Consider the following 24,751-nt stretch of genomic DNA (forward strand, 5'->3'; position numbering starts at 1 on the left):
TCTCTCTGCTGCACATACAGTGTCAAAATTATTATTATTATCATTATTTTAGTTAAAAAAGAATGTGGAATGCTTCAATTGTTTTAACTGGTTCCCTGTTGGAGTGGAGATACTATTCTGCAAGTACTTGTTGTCTCTCTAATTTTTGATGGAAATTGGGGAGATGACATCATACTAACTATAGCAGATGACTTGGCCTTTGAAAGGGGAAGGTAGTAAAAGCAGAACGCACCTGCCTCTTTGGAAGAAAGAAAGAGCGTGGGTTGACAGCCTGGATCCGGCCAGCAGGGAGCCCAGATCTTTGGGGAAAAAAAAATCTAGGACAACTGGAATTTCCTCCAAGATTCCTGAAATTGTGCCTTGACCAAAAGTCCTTTCCCATGGTAGCTACTTACATCTGGTGTTCACAAATGTCTACTGGGATTCTGGGGACCCTCTTCCACTCTGGGGGTCCAAGTCCATTTAAAATCACAACTTAGTAATCAACAACCAAGAGCCAGGTACATCTGGTCTTATTCTATTTGAGTCTGCCCGAGTATCCAAGCAAATCCAAAAGACTTTAAGACTTCCAAGGGGCTTCCTATGACCCCTCCAGGCCAGATGGAAGGGAAGTTCTGCTCTAATCTGAAGCTTAGTGTGGTCCAGTCAAACTGAGGACTATGAAATCCACCCCTAAGGCTCCCAGAGTGTGTCTGACTCCGAGTCCTGGGTAATTCCTACAAGGACTGGGAAATAAATAGAAACCAAAGCAGAACAAAGCTCTGCCCTTATCTGTTTACAATGTAGGTGGAGCCATGGATTAGGTTCCTGTGTGTGTGTGTGTGTGTGTGTGTGTGTGTGTGTGTGTGTGTGTGTGTGTGTGTGTGTTGTCTTTTACACACATACATCTTCTGGATATCAAGTCAAAAAATAAAAATAAATGAGACTTTGGCAGGGTGTGAAGATGGATTTTATTGGGTAACTGAGGCCCTGTCTGAAAGAGTGACATAGATATCAAAAGTTCTGTTGTTGCCTTTCATTGTCCCCAGTTTGAACTCTGGGCAAAATTTAAGGAGCCTTTCCAAAAGGCCTTGCTAAGTATTATGGGAGAACACACAGAAAACACAGTCAAAGAGCTTAGGGCCAGATATGACTGTGGGGAGTTTGAGTTTTGGTACCTTACTTGAAAGCTGGTCTGTTTCAGTAGCCAGGATAGGCTGGGCACTGTGTCACACCACAGCCCTAGTACTGGGACAGTCACCTGAACCCAGGAGGTCAAGCTCAGCCTGGGCAACACAGGGAAAGTATCATCTCAGAAAAGAAGGGTAAGAAGGATTCACATGGAAGTCTTTGCTCTGCAGACCCTGAACATCTGTGCTCTCTGGCCACTGAGGGCCATGGTAGCACCTTTACTTTCTACTTCATGACCTCTGTCCCTGTGGAACTGTCAGCCCGTGACCTGAACCTCATCTTAGATAGCTTACCACTGGGATCTAAATTAAAAACAGCAAACTCCCATTCGTTGCATCTTACCTTGGCCCTTCCCACTCATCCTGAGCACCCACCCATCCCACTCACTCATCAGTGGGGACCAGCTCCTGTCCTGATGTCTCGCCATCCACAGCTCCTGTCTCTCCCAAGACACAACAAACACCGCTACTAGTCATGGCCCACGTCACAGGTGCGTCTACACACCCCTCTTAGGGTAAATTGTAGATCCAATTGTGGGCCATTGTTCTAAGTCAGTTCTGAGATCTTGCTCAGCTCCTAGTCCATAAAGGCCTTTAGAAGCTAGAGATAGGGCTAGAGACATAGCTTAGCACTTAAGTCCAAGAAGACTTGTTTTGATGCCTAGCACCCACTGGGCAGTTCACAGCTGTCTTTAACTCCAGTTCTAGGGTACCTGACGCCCTCTTTTGGCCTCCACAGGCACTGCACGCATGCAGTGCACAGATATGCCTGCAGACATAACACCCGTGCACATAAATAGTAACAACAAAGGTTAAAAATAAAAAAAGAAGCCAGTGATGGCCATGGTTGTTCGTTCGTGTTCTGCCAGGGAAAGAAACCTCAGCAACCCTTGCAAGGTTTGTTTCAGCCTTTCTAATTTTTAATCTTCCAGTTTTTCTGTGATTTGGTCTAGAAATTCTATCTCTTCCCTATTTAACTCTCAGCCTAACTAACCAATAGTGCTTCTGTTTGAGAGTGTTCGCAGCCAGCCCTACTCTGACTCCCTCTCTCCTCACATAGCTGGTGATCCAGCTCAGTCCCAGGGAGGTGGTCAGGGCTAAATTTAACTCTGACCCTTCTGCCAGCCAGGCAAGCCAGAGCTAAGAGCAAAACCAGAGCTGGACTGTTCCCAGGGTGTGCGTATGTGGGGGGGGGGGGGTGTTGGTAGAAGGGGAGGTGGATGAGCCTTTCCAGAAGCCTAACCAGGCCTGGGAGAAGCCGAGGAGGAGGCCAGGGTGGAGGAGGACCACAGGTATCACTGTTGGCCTTTATCCTAGCTTGGCTGAGTGCCTTAGAGAAAGTCCCTACATACAACTCTCCACTCTCTCAGATTCCTCCCATTGTAAAGTGTCCATAACATAACTTAGTGGGTTTGTAATTGCCATGGCTACTTGCCAAACATTGTGCTACAGCTATGTGTTCACCTTTGTCTCCTCATCCAAAGACAACTGGTCCCAGGTTAACGAGGCACAGCCTGCTCATTGTGCTGTGTCGATGGCTTGCTGACTAGAGTCTTTATTCAGCTGGCATCTTCTTCTGTATCAGTGGGTGCATATGGCAGAGACGGGGCAGGACCAGTGGCTGAAGTCCTGTTTGTAAGATGGCTTTGCCAAGCCAGGCACTGAAAATGTGTAGCTGCAGAGCACTGAAGACAGTTTAGTCAGTAAGTTCGCCTCACTGGGATTTAGCCACACTTCCAGTTTGTAAGAACAGTCGCCTCCTACACTCTGTATGCGTACGCGCGGTGCTTCTAGACTGGGGTCGGGTTGTGATTCAGTGGTACTGTCTCTGTTTCCCTGTGATCTCTGACAGATGTTTAGCAAGCAGTCCTAAGACAAGTTGAAGAAGCTGTGTTGAGTTCCTGTGTCTTTACAAAGTACCTTCGCTGGAAGTTAAGAGGCAGAAAAGAGCACAAAGCTTTTGTGGGGAAGTGCCTGGTTAGTATCACAGGCACACTTGACCTGGAAGGTTAACTGGGAAGGGAACGGAGGTCAGCCAGCTTTCTGGGACTCATCCGTCTTTTCTTTTCTTTTTTCTTTTCAAATAAAAGACCTAATCATGAGCAATTCTTTTAGCTCAAGTCTCTAAGATTCAAGAGGATCAAGCTGAGTTTCTTCCCTGGTATTAGTGCCCCCTGAGTGTGCCATTTCTGCCAGGAAACCTGACTTCCACAGGCCGGTTCCTTCCACAGTCTGCTTTAGGGACTACAGGAAGTTGTGGGGATTGCAGTGAAAGCACACATTTCTGGCTCCAGAGCACAGAGGATGCACAGCAGGTTCTAGCCTGAGGATGAAATGTTACATGCAGTCCCCGTCCCCGTCCCGCCCCCATTCCCCAGCCCCACCCCCATCACCAGGTGTTTTTTTTGTTTGTTTGTTTGTTTTGTTTTTTGGGTTTTTTTTTTTTTTTTTTTTTTTTTTTTTTTTTTTTGTCTTTACAAGACCTTCAGTCCAAACAAGCTCTTAAGTGGGATGGGGGTGGACAGGTGAGCATTGCTTTCAGGGACACAGGCATGAAACATGGGCCTCCTGGATGGGCCATAGGAGCCTCTCCATTGTAGATCTTGGGTTGGTTTAAGGTGATGGTTCTCCTAAGAATGGTCTCCTCTCAGATTCACTTTTTTTCTTTTCACGTATTTATATATGTGATCTATGAGTGCACATGTTTGTATGTACACTTGTGTATGGATATATGTGTGTATGCATATCATATGGAAGTCCAAATTCGTCAGGACTCTGCCCAGATGGCCCTCCACTGTGATCTTTAAGGATAGGATCTCTCAATCTAACCCAGAGCTTGCTAATACTGTAACCTCACTGGCTAGCTTGCTCTGAGGATCCCGTCTCTGTCTTCTGGAATTATGGGTAGGCTGCCATGAGCATGTGACTTTTGTGTGCATTCCAGAGAGCCAGGCTCCAGTCCCCTTTCTTCCAAAGCAGACTGCTGGGCCATCTCCCAGCCCTGTGTTGGACTCTTTAAGTAGGGTTTGGTTTTGTTTTGTTTTTGCATAAGCTACTGACTGCTAAGGGGTTTCGTATCTTCATTGTATGCTATTACTCTGCGTTCGTGTTCAAAGCAGATCCTCTTGGACATGTTCTTTTAATTACTATCGTTATCTGCTTGGCTCTGGTAAGTATCTGACCTGCCATCTACATCTGTTTAATTTCTGTTCTGTCATCAGAACTAGATCGGCCAACTAGAGCTTATTACATTTAATAACCACATTTCTCACTTTACACACAAAAAGCGAAAAAACTTGATTCTTTGTGTGAATGTACTATTGGTTAAATGAGTCTTTTTTTTTTTTTTTTGGGCAAGGTTTCATTGGGTAGCACTGGCTGGTCTGGAACTCTTTTCTGTAGTCCAAGCCAGTCTCAAATTCACAGAGATCTGCCTGTCTTTGTCTTCTGAGTGCTGAGATTAAAGGCAGGCGTGCACCACCTTGCTTTTTGGAGTTCACTTACAACTTCATGTTTAGTGGGGAAGAAGACATCCTGAATTTCTTGGGCCCATCTAATTTGTGTCATATCCTCCTCCTTAAGTTAATCTTCTAGTCCAGAGAATGAAATACCTGTGTTATTGTAGGATTCACGGCTGGGGTAGAGACTGAGCAGGCAGGTTTCCCCCCTCAAAGCCTGGAAGTCTGGAGAGCTCTTATGAAGAGCAGACATGCTGGGGAGACAGCCAGCAGATGCCCTCCACCCAGGTCCGATGGGAAATGGATAGTTTAAGAACTGTTGAAATATGTCCATCTTTTCTGGTGCTCAAAGGACAGAAGGACAGGCCATGTAGAGGAGAGAGAACTCTGTTCGCTGAGGCATCACGATGTAGGGCCTGGGTCTTGGAGGGTCAGGGCTGGTGCTCTTTTATCTAAGAAACCATGCCAAGAACATAGCGCAAAGGGCATTGAGGCCTGGGTAAGGAAGGAGCGTCCCTACGCAAAGACAGACAGACAGACAACAATGTGTGGTGTGCACTGCAGTGTCTGCTGCCCTTCAGCAACGCAGTTCAGCCTATTCATTTCCCAGATGTGAACACTGAGGCTCACAGACATGAAAACATTCTTCCCAGAGCAGGTTGCTCAGAGTTGAGTCCAGGCTTCTCTGAAGTCTCTCTTTGGACTCACCCTGCTGCCTAGATGAATTCCACCTCTGGGCGACATTCCTTTGGTTTTTATTACTACAGTAGAACCGGATTAATACAGCTCCCTTTTGTCTTCTTTTAGCCCTAGGAGGGGGTAGCACTCCCAGGAGCAGCCTTTCTGTAGGGTGTTAGTTTTATTTGTATCTGCAAATGTGTGCCACCAAAACTCCAAACATAAGCACTGCCTGGTGTATACACACACACACACACACACACACACACACACACACACACACATTTTCATACCCTAAATAGCACAGGCCTAGAAATGTTTGTCTACTTTGCCAACATCTGACTGTGATTATCGTTAACCACGGTCACACTTGTTTATCTCTTAAAATAGTATTGGGTCTCTTGAGGAGGCAGCTCCAAGCTGTCACACAGTCTTCCCAGAACCCTGACTGATCTACCTGTTCTCCCCAGCAGCACCACAGCCAGGAAAATGACCTGGAGGCCAGACACAATCGCATGTACGTGCGTGTATGCATGCGTGCGCACACACATGTGAGTTTACAGGCCGGCAAAAGTCTTTTTTTTTTAAAGCATGGGTTCTCTCCCGCCACCCCCCACTTTTCATCTGCGTGGATATTAAAGATCTGTGTGGCTGAGGATATAGCTCAGTAGCAAAGCAGTAATATAGTGAATTTGCCTAGCATGCACCGTGCCCTGAACTCAATCCCCAGTACTGCAAAACAAAACAGACAAAATTTGTGTTAGTCTGTTGGGTCTTTTAAATTAAAATTGCCACATATTTTTTTATGTATTTGTGTGTATGATGCATGTCCGTGTTTGTGTATGGATATACTTTTATATCTGTAAGGGCGAGTATACGTGTACCGTGGCACACATCTCAAAGTCAGAGGGTAACCTCAGGTATCTGTCCTTGATCCCCACCTTGTTTAAGACAGGGTCTTTGTGTCGGCCATGACACATACCAGACTAGCCGCCCCTGAGCCTCGCCCCTGCTGCAGTTACAGAAGTTTGTCACTGGGGCTTCGCTTATAAGGGTTGTTGGGATTTGAACTTAGTTCCTCATACTTGTGCAGCCAGCACTTCCCCACACTGAGCCATCCCTTCAGCTCAATCCACTACATTTTAGCTTTGAGCTTAATAAAGATAGAGGAAAGAAAATAGGGCATATCTGCACCCCTGCCAAGCCCAACAATGCATGATCAAAGAGGGCACTAGCAGTACTTGAGAGGGTCTTTCTGTAAGCCTTTATCAGGACGCGGGCATGTGTGGTTCTGTGTTCTGTGCCTTAGATTTGAATTCTATATTGAGCTCCCTTTTTAAAAATCAGGGTGGCAGACTAAAAGCCCCAGTTAAGAGCCCTAAATAAGAAAGAGCCAGGACTGTGTGTCAGGCTTCACTGTGGCCGGGGTGCTGTGGTGTGGACTGTGGAAGTCACTGGCTTCTGAGCCCTAGAAGGAGCCTTTCCTGATACCACTGTCGAACTATTTCTGTTCCCCAACCACAAAGGCTGTTTCTGCATAACCTCGTGATAGAAGATTTTAAAGTCGAGGTGCCTAATGGCAGAAAGTAGGTCTGGGAGATGGAGGTTTCAGATGAGCTCATGAGGGCCCTATAAATATTGTTTTATGATTCTTACAACCAATTATCCCATTAAATAAAGAGGAGAAAGTTCTGTGCAATTTCCATTCTGTTGGGTTTGGAATTTTTCAGACCTCTTTCTAATTCAAAGTTCCATCGAGGTATTTTTAAATTCATTTTCTATATAGAGATACTAGGCACATTAGGACATTTTCATTCCTCTGTGCTCCTTGATCTGAATGGAGCCCCGAACCACAAAAGGCGTAGACTTTGAGCCCTACACACATGCCTTGAGTATTGGCCCTGACCTTTGCTGACCCCGTGATCCACCATAAGGAACTTAACCTCTTCGTGCCTGTCTCAGTGGTGAAATGGGCAAACACTAGCACCTGTGTACACAGACTTGCTGGTGGGAATCGAGAACGGCCCTGAGGTGCTCAGCACGTCTGTGTGTTGTATGTTCTCAGCACAGGACAGCACATGAGAGTTCACAGAGACGGCCGCAATAGTTGCACAACATCATGAAGATTTTTTTAATGCCACCAAATTATGTCTAGTTTTACATGGTGATTTGTAAGGTATGTATATCTTACTACAATTTAAAGTCACAAAATAAAATCCCCTAGAATAAGTAGACATGTGAACATTATGAAGAAGCAAGACTTTAAAGGGCTGTTTATTAAGGTGGTCTATTAACATAAATAAGAAGGTATTTGACCAGATAATCTAATTCAGTCGATTTAAGTATGTGTGTATATGGGGGGGTGTTCTCTTTCTCTCTCTCTCTCTCTCTCTCTCTCTCTCTCTCTCACTCTCTCTCTCTCTCTCTCTCTCTCTCTGTGTGTATGTGTGTGTGTGTGTGTGTGTGTGTGTGTGCACAGGCAGGTACATGTGTGTTTGGGCATGTGCTGCAGTGTGTATGGAGGTCAGAGAGCAATCTCAAGTGTTCATCCTCACCTGCCATCCATCTTGTTTGAGTCAGGCTTTCTTCTGTTCATCATGAGTGACAGCCTGTCTGTTCTGTGAGCCTCTGACTGTGAATTCTGAGGACCCGAATTCCAGTCCTCAGTTTGCATGACAAATGCCTTACCCCCTGAGCCTACCCCATTCCTGAGTGATGTGTGTGTGTGTGTGTGTGTGTGTGTGTGTTTTATTAAACTTTTCTGGTTTCCTAAAGTCCCTGCAATAAAAATTACTTTTATACCTAAAAAGGAAGGACAAAGTTAAAGCGTAAGTGGGTAAGAGTGTTGTAAACAAGGACAGCCTCACTGGGGCAGCCTCAAGGCTCTGTTCTCCGTGTGCTGGAACGAGCATCTCCGTGTCCGTCTCACAGGCCAACAGATGTGTATCACAAGCGCAGCCCCTCCCTGTCCTGGCTCCGGGATAGCTGTGCTGTTTGTCATTCGTGTGTCATTTCCATAGCTGCCATACTGGGGACATTGCAGTCCCACTTTTCTGAGCCATGGTGACTTAAGGAACCATGCCGTATTTTACTTATTTACGGAGGTTATTTTAGGCATCATGTATTTGTCGGAACTTATGTACTCAAGGAGCTTAAGCAATTTTTTAGATTTATTTTGTGTGTGTATATATCTGTATGTATGCATGTGATGTGTATTTTATCTGCATATTTGTGTGAGTGTATGCACACATGTTTGGGGCTGCCTAGAGAGACCAGAGGAAGGAGAAGTTGGATCTGAAGTTCCAGGTGGGTGTGAGCTCCCTGATATGGATCCTAAGGGTTGAACTAACTCAGGTCTTGCTGTAAAAGTAGCCAGTGCTCATAACTGCTGAGCCATCTCTCCAGCCCCCACAGGCCTTTTAGATCTAATAAGCCCGTTATTTACGCATGATGGAATCTGTTAAAACACTTGAGAGCAAACTGGTGATCATAGCAAATGAATCTGCCTCTCATCCCACAAGTGCATTCTCTTCAGCCTTAAATGCAGGTGCACATACATGCACACACACATACACAGGTGCACATACATGCACACACACACACACAGGTGCACATACATGCACACACACATACACAGGCACACATACATGCACACACACATAAGGAGGTACACATACATGTACACACACACATATTCAGGTGCATATACATGCATACACACAAATACACAGGTCCACATACACAGGCACATATACATGCACACACATACATAGGTGCACATACATGCACACATACACAGGCACACATACATGCACACACGCATACACAGGTGCATGCTCACAATAATATTCTTACCATTGTTTCCAGCTCTCCCAGGGCTTCACTAGTAAATCTGCCTCTGGGCACCCTCCTATCGTCTGAACCCCCTGCAAACTCCTCCCAGTTATCCGTATTAGCAATGGCTTAGAAGTTAGACGGTGTATCCATGCATTTGTTCAGCATGTATCATGGAACCTAAATATAATGAAACTTAAATTCATGATTGTAGAAAATACACAGAGAAACAAATCACATTGGTTGGGGTTTGTGCAGAAGGCAGTCAGTTAATTTACTATTCTTGTTTAGGGCATTCCTCAGTCCTTAAATTTTGGCCACAGATGATTAGACCGGAATGTCTCTCGCCTTTGATGGGGGTCCTCATTGGTGGCCTTAAAGATAAGGACCACCTAAAAGCCAGACCTCCAAGATCTCGTCTCCCACTGACGTGAGCGTGGTTTAGTCACTGAGATGGAATGTGTGTGCGGCTAGGCTTCTTCCTCAGTCATTCTGTGGCCTTGTCTCTTAAACATTACAAAAATTTAGCCTATAAAAGATGAAGCTGGAAAATTCTTTGATATTCCTACTGGAAAATATTCTTCCTAGCATTTCAAGTGAGGTAAATTATATTTCCAAACCACATCATACATAGGAAATTCCAGATGAATTCCAGACAAATGTGACAGACACCATGTAAAAGGAGTTAAAACTAATCGCAGGCTAGAAAAAATGCTTACGACCTATATAATGATGAAAGGTTAATATCTAAAATGCATAAAACTTTTCAAAAATGTGTTTATTTATTTTATGTAGCTGTCTCCAGGCCCTAGAATTCTTATAAATCGGTAAGAAAATAAGCTAGACATCCAGTAAAAAAAAAAAAAACTTGACAAAATTTATGGAGTAAGACGTTAGAAGGTAAATAAACCACCAGAGAGGTATCACGCTGACAGAGGATTTACGTGGGATATAAATATAATATAATTATATAATTTATAATTATAAATAAATATAATATAATTATAAAATAATTAAAATTTAAAAGTTATGCTGATGAGTGTTTCACCTGCATGTGCATGCATGCAGTGCCCGTGGAGCCCAGAAGAAGGTGTCAGAGTTCCTCGATTTCGAGGTAGAGGCAATTGTAAGCAGCCATGTCAGTGCTAGGAACCAAGCTCTGGTCCTTTAACAAAGCAGCGCGTGCTCTCACTAGCCCTGACAATACATTTTTGAAAAGATAGTACAAATAGTCATCAGAAGAGGGCAAATAAAAATAAAGGTAATTTTTCACTCTCATGCTAGTAGGAGTATGAATTGAAATCACTGCTCCGAAATATTTTAGAAGGCCACTTGACAGAATATATAAAAGCTGAGTTGGCTCAGACATAGAGGACTGATTAGCACAGAGACTGTGGACTTACTCCCCAGGGCAGATGCATGAAGGGAGGGAGAGGATAGGGAGAGATGTCTCCTGGCCCATCAGTACCCTGACTTGTGCTATGATATTAAAGAAGCTCTCTTTGTCTACGTTCTTGGGGCCAAAGAAGGTCACCTGGGTTTGTGTATTCAGTTATGTATTCAACAGTGACTTGCTAAAAGTGAATGGAACCCATGCTGTGTCCACCTCCCTTCCTGCCTTCTGGGCAGCTCAGGTTCCAACCTTGGCCCCTGGGAGCTGAGTTCCCTGCTGTGAGCCTGCCTGAGTTGCCAGGAAGGGCAGGATCTGAAGTGGTCACCCTCCTGATCAATAACAGAAGTCTGCCTGTAACTACATTTTAATCATCTGTCTCTGAGGCTTAAGGTAAAAGGGCTGGAAGAGGTGATCTGAGATGGTTCTATTGGGTATATTAGTGAACTGAAACCCAGCAGGATTTGTGCTAACCTAAGATCATGCCACAGTTGGCAAGAAGGTTAGCAACTATCTCTGGGCTTTTGGTATCCAAGGTTCCTATGGCAAGGCTATTATTACCCTTTCTATTAGGGTGTCGGGAGCCTGGGCCCTGGCTGCTGTGTAAAGCCCAGGAAAGACACCCTGGCAATGCTTGGGCCACCCAGGGCCTGAGACTTAGCTAATGAGGATCCATAGATGGAGAAGGTTATCTATATTTAGGCTTGAGATTTAGGCCATAATGACACCTTTACACACACACATGCACACACACACCAAAATAAAGGTGAAATGAATGTTGTGAAGTGGTAAAGGTTAGGTTACAGAAACTGAATTTTTTTCTATTTTTTTCCCTATAATGACTACATGTAACTTCTCCAGTGCCCCCACCCCACCCTTTACGGCCTCCTATTACATGTAAAGATTCTTATTTGTTGTGTTCATGAAGTATTTTCTAACCCAGCGTCAGAAATGGGTGGTAAATGTTAGGAGCCAGAAAAATCCCTTGCTGAGTTTCCAAGTTTGGCCTCCCAGAGCCCGAGAGTCACGGCACACCTAGGAGTCTATTTATGTGTTTGCAGTAGTCAGGGTCGGTCAACATCTGCATCTGTGACAATTGGGACCAGGGGGTTCTGAAAGGAATAAGGAACAGCTAACAGTGGGGAAGAGAGTTTCTCTTCCCCTACCTTCTGTCCTGAGGCGGAGAAGCATGGGGAACTCACCCCAGCAGGCAGCAGAGAGAACAGCATGCTTGTGGTAAAGACAAAGCAAGCTGTCTTGTGGGCCCAAGGCCTGTGGTCATTTCTACACTGCGGTCGGAGTCATTATTGTTCCTGTTTATTATTACACAACAACCTTTCCCTATTGCTTTAAATGTTGTCATCTCAGAGGTAGATAACAAGCCTCATTTTACAAATGAAGTAAGCAGGGTTCATAAAGAGTAAGAGGAAAAGCCAGATCTCAGGTCACAGAGTCATTTCACCTCCCAACTGGCTTCAGGTTTCATCAGCGCACACTAACAGGCACCCAGCCCCACCCCCTGCTTCCTTTGACTTCATGGAATATTGAGACATATGTATTGAGAGTTTGCTATGACATCGTCTTTTCCCCAGTGTGTCAGAGTGTTTCAGTTGGTGGCAGGGTCTCTTCTGGTTGCCAGAAGCACAGCCATGAAGCAGAGAAAGCCACTGACCTCCTAGAGCTTGCAATCTGGTGAGGGCATAAGGACGGGCAAATCATGAATAAGTGAATTGTACAGTAGGTGTCTGAAAATATATCATATTAATAGAGAAATTTAAGGATCAGTATCAAAAGAGTTTGCTCACAGTTTCCAAGAGGAAGAGCAGGCAGGTGGCCACCGGAAGAAGGCTGTACAGGTGGAGAAGGAAGGAGAGAGCTGAAGCCTACTGGAGTCAAGGCAGGAAAAGCAGATTTCGAATTGACTAGTTTGAATAATTTCAGCAGGCACTAGAGGATAAGAGGCTGTTCCTGTGTTTCTGGTACCTGGCCCTGGGGTGACTCTGGGAGGTGGAGGATAGTCTAGGGAGTAAGGCTGATAAAGCAGATCTGGCCCTGACTAGGTGACTTTGCTGATAAGAGTCACTGACTATCTTGAGGCATTAGAACAACCCGCTGCTGGGTCAACAAGGCACTGGATATCAAAGGGAAGAATAAATATTTGAGAAATAACAAGATGCAGTTAATACAGCTGGCTAGCTAGCACTCAGGTGAGTGGCAGGGACCTGTGGCCTGCAGGGTGGCATGCAAAGGACTTGTCCTGAGAAGACTACCCAAAGGAAGGCAGCCTGAGAGGGAAAAGCAAGATCAGAGCTGGAAGCATATCATTGGTGACACCACCCAGTGCTACCAACCATGTCAGGAAGGAAGACCAGGTGGCACACACACAAATGCCAGACACATGAGCTGCCTAGGAGGGAGGAGAAGGCCGTGTATGTGTGAGTCCATGAGAGAGTGTTTTGTCCAGATACCTGATCTGCATGTCCTGGTCATTCCTGTTCATCCAAATTTAGGAAGATATTACTTGCCTAGACTACCCTCCACCTCTCTGAGTCACCCCAGGGCCAGGTAACCAGAGAGATAAGGACAGCCTCTTACACTCTAGTGCCTGCTGAAATTATTCAAACTGGTCAATTCAAAACCTGCTTTTCTTGCCTTGCCCCTAATAGACTTAGCTCTGTCCTTCCTTCTCCGCCTTGAACAACCTTTTTCCCATGGCCCCATATGACGGGCTCCTCATGAGAACTGTGAAAAATATCCTTTTTAGCCTTTGCCAGAAGAAAAGGTGATTCTTAGTGGAAAAGTGATCCCAATTCAAGAGAAAGTTAACTGACCATATACGAATCAAGATTATCAATTAAAATAAACCATCTCTTACTGCCTGTGCCAATACTGACACCTTTTAAGCCACACAGTTGGCTTCTTGGTTCACTTAAGATGAGTTTCTAGTGCCCTGGTGTGGCTCACAAAGGGCTAAATCCTGTCTCTGCCTCTATGTCTAGCTTCATTTCATGTTTCTTCATGAGTAACTGTGTGCCAGCCACAAGGTCTTCCTTCAAGGGACTTAAACTTCCCCCTTAGCAGGCAGCCTCACCCCTTTCTTCACAAAGTTGGCTCTTCCCTGTCTCTTGGTTAAAGATTACTTCTCAGAGAGACCATCAACACCTTTCATTCTGAAGGAACCATCCAAGCCCTCTCCTACCCACTTCAACTCCCAAGATACGGTTCCGGATTGGAAGGTTTTCTGAGCCACTTACTCATTTACTAACTCCATCTGGACCCCTGAATGTCAGTCATCAGGGCTTTTGTCTACTGCAAAACTAGAGCCCACATCAGGACTAGCACACGGAAGACACTCCAACAGTCGTTAAATGAGCTGATAGCAATGCAGCACCTTCACACATAAAGGTAACTCATTACTAGAGCTAGCCTCTACTTTAAAATGGGGCCCTCACAGTGAGCAGAGTCTGGGCAGTGTGGACCCTTAGCTTCTGGGAAAGGGGTGGTCTAGCTGCATATTATCTCTGCAGGGTCATGCCGTATCCCACCCAAGCCACTGCTGGGCAGAATCGACAGTCGCACACTGTAGCCCAAGACACTTGGTGTTTGATGGTCTAACTTAGGAATCTTTTTGGGAAAATGTGTGAATAAGAGGGTCTCCCACCCTCCGTTATAACTCAGCCCTTCCTGCCCAGTGTCCAGTTTCTCCTGGTGCCTCACCTATCGATCCCTAAAGATGCCTGAGTTCTGACCTTTGCCCCAAGTAAATAAGTACCCTAATTCTGTGCAGCTCATTGGGTACTTGGATGTTTTTCCTGATTAGGAAATGCTCACAAATCTTGGGAACTGGCTCTTGGCTACAGAACAAGGTGTCAACTTGTCTCACCTGCCCCAAGGACAGTAGAAGCCTGATAGGGCACTGTCTAGTCCCAAGTGGAAGTAGGAAACGGCCTTCCCAGAGCCTGCCCGTGTCTTCCCAGTCTAAGCTCAGCTTTCCTTGTGCCAAGACTGTTTGCTAGAACAGTTAAGTAGCAGTTATTGTTATCTGCACTCGGAGCCTCTGAGGCCCTTGCCAGTCTGTCCTCTCAGGCCTCCTTGCCATGTCTCCTGCCTTTAACATTTAAGTTCGACCTGGGAAAACGGAAATGAGCCACCACCTGCTCGTATCTTTGCACCGCCATTGTTCATCGTGTGGCTTTCTCAGTGAGTGTGTTCTGCTCCAGTTCAAGAGAAACCACTGCTCCTTATCATGAGGATCTTCCCATGTCTGTTCGTAACAGGAGTAGCAGCTCACTGATCTAACCAGAACTTCACGTCTCGCCACAAAAGTTCCAACACCATTTTCTTTTCCTTCCTTCCTTCCTTCCTTCCTTCTTTCTTTTTTTTTTTCTGTCTCTTTTTGAGACAGGGTTTCTGTGTAGCTATCCTAGAACTCACTCTGTAGAACAGGCTGGCCTCAGACACAGAGAAATCTGCCAGCCTCTGCCTTCTAGCACTAGGACTAAAGACATGTGTCACCATGGCCCAGCTAACCCAACACCATTTTCTTTTCGCTTTTTTTTTTATTTTGTTTTTTTAGATTTATTATATATAAGTACTCTGAAGCTGTTTTTAGACACACCAGAAGAGGGCATCAGATCCCATTACAAATGGTTGTGAGCCACCATGTGGTTGCTGGGATTTGAACTCAGGACCTAAGAGCACTCAGAGCTCTTAACTGCTGAGCCATCTCTCCAGGCCCAACACCATTCAATGTCAGTCTGAAGATCTGCAGAAGAGGCTTGTGGTTTGATTATAAACTCATAGGCTAGCTTTCAGAAACTTCCCCAGAGGCCAGCCGGAAGACTTGAGAAACAAAAAGTAAAAGATGCAGAATCTTCTATTAGGTCAAGCAAGGAGAGTCTAAACCTATACATTTCCTTTCTCTACTTACACACACACACACACACACACACACACACACACACACACACACACACACACTGAAAACAGGCAGTTGTTAACCTTCAACAGCTACGGTCTCCTCCAAGTGGGCAGTTTTTTCTTTCTTGTCCCTCCGTTTCCTGGGAGAATTTCCACTGTGGCATTTCAGTTAAGCAGCACTTAATGACAGTCTTAAGCTTTCCAGTCACCCTTCACAACTCCTCCCCCTGTCCCTCAGAGCTGCCTCTGGAAGTTACTTTGAGCAAGGTTACTACAAAGGTTACATTATCACCTGAATCCAGGCCAGCTTCCCACTGGCTTCTGGGTAGGCTCTCATGTGGTAGCACGTCAGCTTAAAATAACTGGACTATAACTTAGCTCCTACTTGGGCTTTTGCAACAAGTTTTGAATTTGACTCTGATGTTGGGACACCATACTCAGGAGTCTGAATCACATCTGTATCCTAGACTTGAATGGCGTCATACCTAAGACCCATGCCAGCCACACTGAGTCTAAGGAATATTAATAGCAATTGCTAAATACTACATTTCCTCTCTAGTCAGCAATTACACCGGGGTATTCAGAAGTCCCATAGTAAAGAAGGGAGTGACTTAATTTAGGACATTAAGGAACACAGGAAACAGAAGTCTATATTGATAGCTACATTGCTAAGTCCAAGAGTCAGGGGCCTCACTGACAGTGACTTTTTCTTAGAGCTCTTTGGTCCTAAAAATACCCAAAACTCCAATGATTTATCTGCTTTTGCCCTTCACTATTCATCACTGGCCATGTAATGACTAAAGAATTTGTGCCCGGGGTACAAAGATGGATCATATGTCTGTCCTGAAGGGTGTTCCTCAGCAAGGTGAAATGTGTAAACTAGCATTGATCAGTGCCCAAGGAATGGCACGGACATGCTATCAGTGGAAAAGGACAGCAACTGGATCAGCTTCAGAAGATCCTTCGGCTAAAGGGTAAGGTGAGCCAGGAGAAATGTGATGCGGTTGGTACATGGCCTGAGCAATTAGAGTGGAGGCTTCATGTGGAATTGTGATTTTCAAACTTGAGACACACCCAAATCCCATAGCAAGCCACCCCCACAGATTCTGACCGACCAGCTCTGGAGCAGTACTTGAGACCTTTCATCTCCTCTCTGCCCCTAGGTGGTACCACTTGCATAAAGACCATAGTTTGAAAATCTGCTATTCCCACCCAAGGGGCTGTAAGGCTGCCCTCTAACCTGACCAAGTGGGTCTCAGTGATCAGGTATGGAAGAGTGGCTGAACGAGGTGGTGTGGTTGCCATAGTAGCGGAAGTTGGCAGTGGATGCAGAGAGGCCAGTCCGGAGGCTGTCGTGGAGTTGACCCAAGTGGACTGAATAACCTGAAGGGGGGCAGTGACAGAGAGAGTGGAAGGAAGATGCTAGTGCAAACATCTTTATGAAGAGCCTGTGACAGGAGACTGAGTCAGCCTTGACAAGCTGTGGAATGCAGTCATCTGCAGCACGTGATACAACAGTGTTAAACTTGACTATGTGCACACTATCCATGAAGAAGGGATAGAGATGTTACGTGAGTCAATAGGACAAGCAATGCTTCGGAGAGCTGGACTGATTCCCTGGTTTGTGGGAAGGCTTTGGATGCACCCCAGACTCAGGAGCAACCCTGTTTTGCCAGGGAGACAAGCTCACCTGTCAGGTATGAAGCTTGGAAAGGCAGCACACAGAGAGAGGAAGCCCGATAGGCTTTGGGTGGCCCAATTCAAGCAGGTACCTGAGAGACAGAACATCTAAAGAGGGTATAGAGGTGCCACCATCAGTGCCATAGAATCTCCTCATCTGGGCTGTTTGCTAGATCTTTTATAGTAAACAAGTACGCATTGTTTCACTGAGTTTTGAGAGACACTGGAGTACATTAGTCAAGCTTTTTTTTTGCAAAAATGATACCTATATTATGATTATATACAATACAAAAAGGAGTACATTTGCATGTAGATGTGAACAGGGCACACCAACCTCAGACCTGCCCTTTACTCTGGGGTGGAAAGAAGGTGTGAGACTGTAAAAATAAGAAGCCTCCTTCAGCTATGTCCAAAGCCTTTCATTTTTAAAAAAACAGCTGAAGAAAATATAATAAAATATGTATGTTTTGATAAGTAAATAGCTCTTTTTTTTCATATTTCCTTTATTTAAAAAGATTTTTCTGGGGGTGGTGGCACATGCCTTTAATCCCAGCACTAGGGAGGTAGAGGCAGGTGGATCTCTGTGAGTTTAAGGCCAACCTATACAGTGGTTGGTCTATACAGTGAATTCTAGGATAGGCAGGGCTACAAAGAGAAACCTTGTCTTGGAAAAACCACAGATACAAAACAATTTCATAGTAAAAATTGCCTCAGGAAATTCAGTTTTTTTTTAATCTTGTAAATAAGTGCAGATAAGGGAGTCTCTTCCACTCACGGTGTCCACTGCTCCTACTAACTGGAAACCAGTCCTCAGGGCAGTTCCTGAGTGGTCAAGAGGATGCCAGGCTCTCATGACAGCTTTGCTACTAGTTTGTGACTGTGGCTCTGTTGCTTGACCCACACAATGGTTGAGTAAATTTGAAGATGGTTTTCAACTCGGAAACTATCATTTATACAATGTATGGGTACGTTTATACTGAAATGTTGTCCAGACTGGCAACTGGATAGTCCCTTATACCATAATCACAGAGGCTAAGGACTCCATGGGCTGAACATATAAAGAGAAATAAGGCGAAAGGTGTGTGCTGCAAAGCCAAGCCTAGATTTGGGTTTTGATGCTGCCACGGACCTTGGTTTGCTGAAACCCTCTCTATTTTTCCATTTCCTAACATGGGAATTGTAATTCATATAACCTATCCCTACTATGATGACTGTGTGAGAGGCAGGGTTATAGTTGTAGTTGATGTAGAATTAGTCACAGAAACTGCCCTATTACTGAGAACACACTTCACTAATGTAGCCATTTTATAGAGATGGTGCGGCATAATAATAACCCTGAAGAGGCAGCTGACTAGGCCGCTATTTCTTGTCCACGTAATTCCACATTCTTTTACAACTAGGCCAGGCCGGTGGTACACACCTTTAATCCCGGTGCTGGGGGCGGGGCAGAGGCCGGTGGATCTCTATGAATTTGAGGACAGCCTAGTCTACAGAACAAGTTCTGTGCCAGGCAAGGCTACGTGGTTAAGACCCTGTCTCCCCCACCCCATCTCTTTCTCCCCAGAAAGTGGTTTGAAAATGGCTGCCTTGTGATAGGACAGTGGCTCGATGATGGACCGTATATTGCTTCCGACTTGGATTTCCACTGCTTAGCCCACCGTTAAATGACTCCAGTCGTTTGCCTAAAGCAAACTTGAAACAACCTTGAGAATATTCTGGAGATTTTATTTTCTACTCTTGTATTTTTGCCATCACTTTATACAGGAAGCATAAAAAGCAGGTATCAGTAGCAGCCGGGGAAGAGGAATGGCCATTCCTAACATGCATCTGGAATGTCAAAGCCAGGCCCTGGTTTACCCTGGAGCATCAACTGCTTTGCTTGGTAACTGAGGCACGGTTAATGCGGTTGAGACTGTTGCTTTGCTGACGCAGCGCATGCTATAAATCTAGGTTTCGAAAATTCGGAGTCAGTTGCATCCCTGGGGCCTGGTGAATGAGGAGAGCCTGCTACTTATCTGCAAGGAGGCCCTGTTTTTATCAGTACTACGGCAGATGGTTATCACTGGTACCAAACACTGGAGAAATAATGTCAACACACCAGACCACAGCCAGAGAGGAATTTTCCGAGATAAGATTACACCTTTGTCCTTAAAGAGATGCCAGTGAATCCACAGATGTTCCCTGAGCAGAGAAGCTCTGTAGGCTCTCCTTCATTCCAGGGAACTCTAGGAGCTCTGTGTTTGTGCTTCTAAACACAGACATTCTGCTCCTGCTTTCCAAAGTATGCACAAGACCCTGAGACGTGCCCTAGCAAGGGCCAAGGCCCAGCGTGGAGCTCAGGGTTATCAGCTCCTGGGAGATTCTGGGGACAGCTCTCTCTTGGCAAATGCACTTGTTAACTTTGTTTCAGGATTTTCTTTTCTGCTCTCAGGGTTTCCAAGGCTAGGTGAGAGCTCTTGTCCAAGTCTAAGGCAGAATCACACAGGGAAAATGTGATTCAGTCTCCGAGTAGGTATGAAAAGTCACTAGAACACCATTTAGATACCCAGCCATTTATGTGGTTTAAATACCAGTATGCAAACTGGGGCTGGGTGGAGATCAGCTGTCTCAGGACCATGGTAGGAATGAGCATTCATGACATACTCACCTCTAATTTGTCTTCTAAACACTAACAGTATTATATTCTCTAGCCTGGACACAGCCCTCGCAGGACCAACTGGATTCTAACCCCTTCTTCCCAAGATAGTTGTGTAGAGTTGCCAGATTAATTTGAAAATCAACAAAAACAAAAACAAGACAAACAAAAAACTACTCTTTTTCTGTCATCTCCCCCCAGAATCTCAAAATAAGGTCCACAGCCCAGTCTATTATCTACTGTCTTCTCAAATGTTCCCTTCTGCTTGACATATACCCCACTGATCTTACTCCCTAGAAAGGACCTACTTAGAACTGGAGAACTTCCCTTCCATTCCTCTGACTCTGCATTTAGTCTTGTTATCCTACCCGTCGGGAGCAGCCCTCCCCGCAAACATCTCTTCCCTTAAACTTTTCCAGGCCCGTCTCTCCTACAGTTATGACCCTCCTCTGAACTCCACTCACTTATCAGGAGAGTCTGTCCATACCAGCCTGCTGACAATTAATCACGGGGCTTTGTGAGAATATCTCTTTATCTCCTATAAAGATATACTTTGGGAAGAATATCTGTCTTGCTGTTCTGTGCTTTTCTCTCCCTCCTGACTTCCCTCTGCTGTGTGCATGTGGATGTGGACGTAGCTAGACCAGAGGTCAATGAAAAATGGAGCCTGGATCTTATTTTTTAGAACTCACTCTCTACAACACTCTTTGTGACATTGTTACTGGTTAGTGATTCTTGCTTGGCACTTAACTTAAATGCCAGTGTGCTGGTGTCGCTGTGCAACTTCTAGAAGTCTGGGGGCCCTAGTTTTCTCAGTGTGCGTGGAACCAAAAGCACCATCACTGAGCAGTTAGAGCTACAAAAAGACCTGGAGCAGACTTTAAAATCGTGACTTTGCATTAGTCAGGTAGGCTAGAGGCTCGACTCTGTACATGTAATGCTGGTCTGCTCAAAGATTAGCAAAGTATTCAGATGCCAGGGTTGAAGGGATGAATAAGGATTGTCTTCCATGTTTGTCCCGTGCAGTGCTTTTTCTAGCTGTCCTTGGGTTTGCTTTGCCTGGGGTCAGTGGGAACTAAAGAACTGAAGGGCCAGAAGCATGATTTATTGCTCAAGTCTGGCTGAATGGCCTACAGATCTCACCCTGTCCCTAGGAGCTGTATGTCCTTGGGCAAACTGAATGGTGTCTCTAAATGGGCAGTTTCCTCTTCCTTAAAACGATGATAATAAGGCAACCCTCCACCCCACTTCACTGTCAGAGAATGGGACAAGATGATCCACGTGAAATGCCTAGGCTATTGTGAGCCCATTAAAGCACTGAGACAGACAAATGCCAGCTTGCAGACAATATGCTGATTTCTCCTATTCGGGAAGGACAAAACAAACTCTCTTGATCTCCAATTATCATCGTCCCTTTAAAACAAAACAGAAGTCCTCTGTGCACCCTGTCCCTTCCTCGCTCCCATCCTGTGTAATGAGGCACGCTCCCTCTATCACAACTCGTCCTATGTAATGAGCACATCCTCCCCCATCACGCTACAGCTGCGTTTTATTTGCAAAGTCACCAGTAACGTCTGTGTAGCTAAGTTTAAGGTTTCTTTGGTCAGGACTCTTGACCTGCTGACTCCTTCCACCATGCAACCTCCTGCTCTCCTTTCCCCCACCTCTCTCTGCTTTCTCATCCTCCTGCCTTTTGCTGAGTCTCCAGACTTCTCTGTCCCCCACATCCATGCCCCTTGGTGTTTTCATTCACAGCTTCCAGCATCTCCTCACTGAAAACCCTCAGTCGGCTTACAGACACTTTCTCCCGAGCTCCAGTCTAGCAGCTCCTCAGCTTGTCCACTGGTATCTATCTAAGAGCATCTTGAAGACGCCAGCAACTGACCTCCCTCCGTCTACCCTCAAAGTCGCTCTTTCCATACTCTGCCTTCCTTGGAAACTTCATCCTTCGTGCTATTGTCAAAACATATGCAGAGTCTGATCCCTTCTGATGGCCACCAGCATCCCTCAGCTGAAAGGCTTCCTAGGCTGTCTGTTTCCACTGTCCTCAATTAGAATTAAGAATGACATTTTAGTATGTATGATAGATGGTATCCATCTTCTGAGAATTTTCCCTGTAGGTAAAAACAAAGGCATCCTGCTATTGGCCACCCAGTCTGGGTGGTCCAGTCCCTTTTGCTCTCACTGACCCACAACTCTGGTCCCCTTGCTCACTGCACTAATGCCATCCAGCACACCCCACATACTACCTTGAGACATCTGCACTTGTTCATCTTCTGCTTGCCTGGATTGGCTTTTGTCAAATAGCCACACGCTTGTCACTTCCATTGCTCAGACATCGTGTCGTGATGCTTTGCCTCAGCTACTGTTAATCTGCACCCTCTATTCCCTGCTGCATTCCCTATCATCCTCATCGAGTCACCATTACCATCACCATCATCATTAGGTTTTTTTGTTTGTTTGTTTGTTTTTTAAGACAGGGTTTCTCTCGATAGCCCTGGCTATCCTGAAACTCAATCTGTAGACCAGGCTGGCCTCGAATTCACAGAGATCCACCTGCCTCTGCCTCCTGCCCACATGCTGGAATTAAAGGTGTGCACCACCACAGCTCAACCTTATTTTTTAACATAGCTCTTCTCACTATCTATAATTCTTTACCTATTTTGTTGTTGTTCCATGGAAGCCTTTGTCTCCTGCGAGTTTCTGTTTCTATAAAAACCTGGAATGGCATCTCACATGCAAACATATGAACCAGTATAAACTGTTACCGCTGTCTCTAGGGCCCACAGCTGGCCTTGACATATCTTTTGCCTTAGGACGGACATACCTTCCTGAGGGCGAGCTGTCTTACTCAGCAGCTCAAACACCTGCTTTAACAGACTCTGACATGGTGTTTCTGTCTGTCCTTCCTCCTCAGACTCATACTCTCATTCCTCTGGTGAGAATGGAGGCAAGTCCGAGTCCGTGGCCAACCTGCAGTCTCAGCCCTCCCTGAACTCCATCCATAGTTCCCCTGGTCCCAAGCGTTCCACCAACACCCTTAAAAAGTGGCTGACCAGCCCGGTGCGCCGGCTCAACAGTGGAAAAGCAGATGGAAACATCAAAAAGCAGAAGAAAGTTCGGGATGGGCGGAAGAGCTTCGACCTGGGATCACCCAAGCCTGGGGATGAGACGACCCCACAGGGAGACAGCGCTGATGAGGTACTTACCAGGGACTGCTCTCTTCCTCCACAAGACACCTCTGACATGCTTCCCTCCCAACCTTGTAATCAAGCAGGTCTACCGTTTTGAGTACTATGTCATCTCCAGCTTCCCATTCTTGAGTCTTTACTTTGATTTGTGCACCATCCCCAGACTGATAAGCCCTATGACCATCAAGTAGACAGGAACAAAGATTAGCCAGATTCAGAGATAGGAATCGCTGACCAGAGAGGAGTCAGTCAATCCCCTGCCTCTACCGAGCCAGACACAGAGTAAGAATGCAAGGCTAGAGACTATGTCACTTTGAAAATCGGAGGCTGAGCTGCAGCCAAATATTTGGAGCAACGTCACCTGGAAAGGGTGCTACAAATGGCAGGCAGTGGTAGTGGCCTCCTTTCGTCCCAACCCTTGGGAGGCAGAGGCCACCGGTCTCTGAATTTGAGGTCAGCTTGTCCTGCATACTGAGTCCTAGGTAAGCAGGGTCTGCACACTAGGACTTCATCTCAAATAAATAAATAAATAAATAAATAAGGAAGCTGCAGGGGGATAGCCATGAAGAATACATGAAAGTCACAGTGGACAAGACTTCAGCTCACTGAGGAACCTTGGAGGCAGTTGGTGACAATGAAATGAGGCTCTGTGAGACCTTCTGACCTCATGTTAGTCACAGAAAACTGGGTTTGAGCCAAGAAGTTAGGCTGGGTTCTTGTAGAGCCAAAATTCTATAATAAAATATATGGGGACTGCTTTTTGGCTTGGGAAATAAAATGCCTGTTTTATCTGCATAACTAGCCTACTCCAATCACTGGCGAAGCTAGGAGAGTCTTTCTGATGTAGAACCAGACTCTGCCTTATAATTTTGTTACATCTGTCATTTCTCAAGTTAGAGATAGCATAAAAGCCTGGCGAGATGTGGATGGTAGTAGTTTAATGGCCCTTCAGAAAACTTTAAAGTTAGGCGTGGTGTGGTGACACATACTTTCCTGTAATTCCAACACCCAAGAGGCAGACATAAGAATCACGAGTTCAAGGCCAGCCTGCTGGACCCTGGGGGAAGGGGGAAGAAGGAGTGGGGGTTGGAAAGGGAGGGGGGAAATTAGTATAAAAAAAAAAAAAAACTTCCAACCTTCTCCCTTCCTGAGTATTTCTTCTTAAGAATTTTTTTAAGGTCAAATCGTGAATTATTTGGCATCATCTGTTGGTGTGGCCGTACCTAATGGTGTTCTTTTGTTCTAGAAGAGCAAGAAGGGTTGGGGTGAAGATGAGCCAGATGAAGAGTCACACACACCCCTCCCTCCGCCCATGAAGATCTTTGACAACGACCCCACCCAGGATGAGATGGTAGGACCTCTGCTGAGATTTCTCTCCCTGAGTATGTGTGGCTGGAATCAGCGTTGCTCCCTCCCTATCAGTCCTTTTCCTTCATGAGCCCTCGGTGACATGGGTGTCAGTGAGCAGGTGTCCTCCCCCATGATCATGGAGGCTTGGCCTTATTCTGGGCAGTGTAGGGACATACGAAGACCAGTTCAAGTAGGAATCCACCCGAGAACACATAAAGGGTCCCGTGGTTCTGTATTTGCAGGCAGCTGTCCTAAAAGGAATCTGTGAGGGCCCCAGATGGCAATCGTTGTGTGATGCCTGATACACAGCCTGTGTTTTAGTTGTCTTCTGCATTCGACTCTACAAGTCTAACCACAGTCACTTCTCCTTGAGCCAGAGCTGATAAAACTCTGCCATCTCAGCATGTGGAGTAGAAATAGATGTTCATGGTGGAACCGTTGTTGTC

The 24,751-nt window shown here is 45.6% G+C and overlaps 1 protein-coding gene across 5 annotated transcripts in view; it reads left to right on the forward strand.

Annotated features, from left to right (window-relative positions):
* KALRN (kalirin RhoGEF kinase) overlaps window positions 1-24,751 on the forward strand; it is a gene marked incomplete at both ends in the record, with an annotated part of 525,758 nt that overhangs the window by 435,664 nt on the left and 65,343 nt on the right. For 3 of the 5 annotated variants that reach the window (XM_080919241.1, XM_080919248.1, XM_080919249.1), the window contains 2 exons: window positions 22,682-22,965; window positions 24,202-24,306. In XM_080919241.1, coding sequence (XP_080775367.1) covers window positions 22,682-22,965; window positions 24,202-24,306 — 389 coding nt within the window. The remainder of the gene's footprint in view (window positions 1-22,681; window positions 22,966-24,201; window positions 24,307-24,751) is intronic. The other 2 variants (XM_080919250.1, XM_080919242.1) reach the window with 1 other exon arrangement.

This window comes from Micromys minutus (genome assembly GCF_963924665.1).
Source record: "Micromys minutus genome assembly, chromosome: 7".
Lineage (NCBI taxonomy): Eukaryota > Metazoa > Chordata > Mammalia > Rodentia > Muridae > Micromys > Micromys minutus.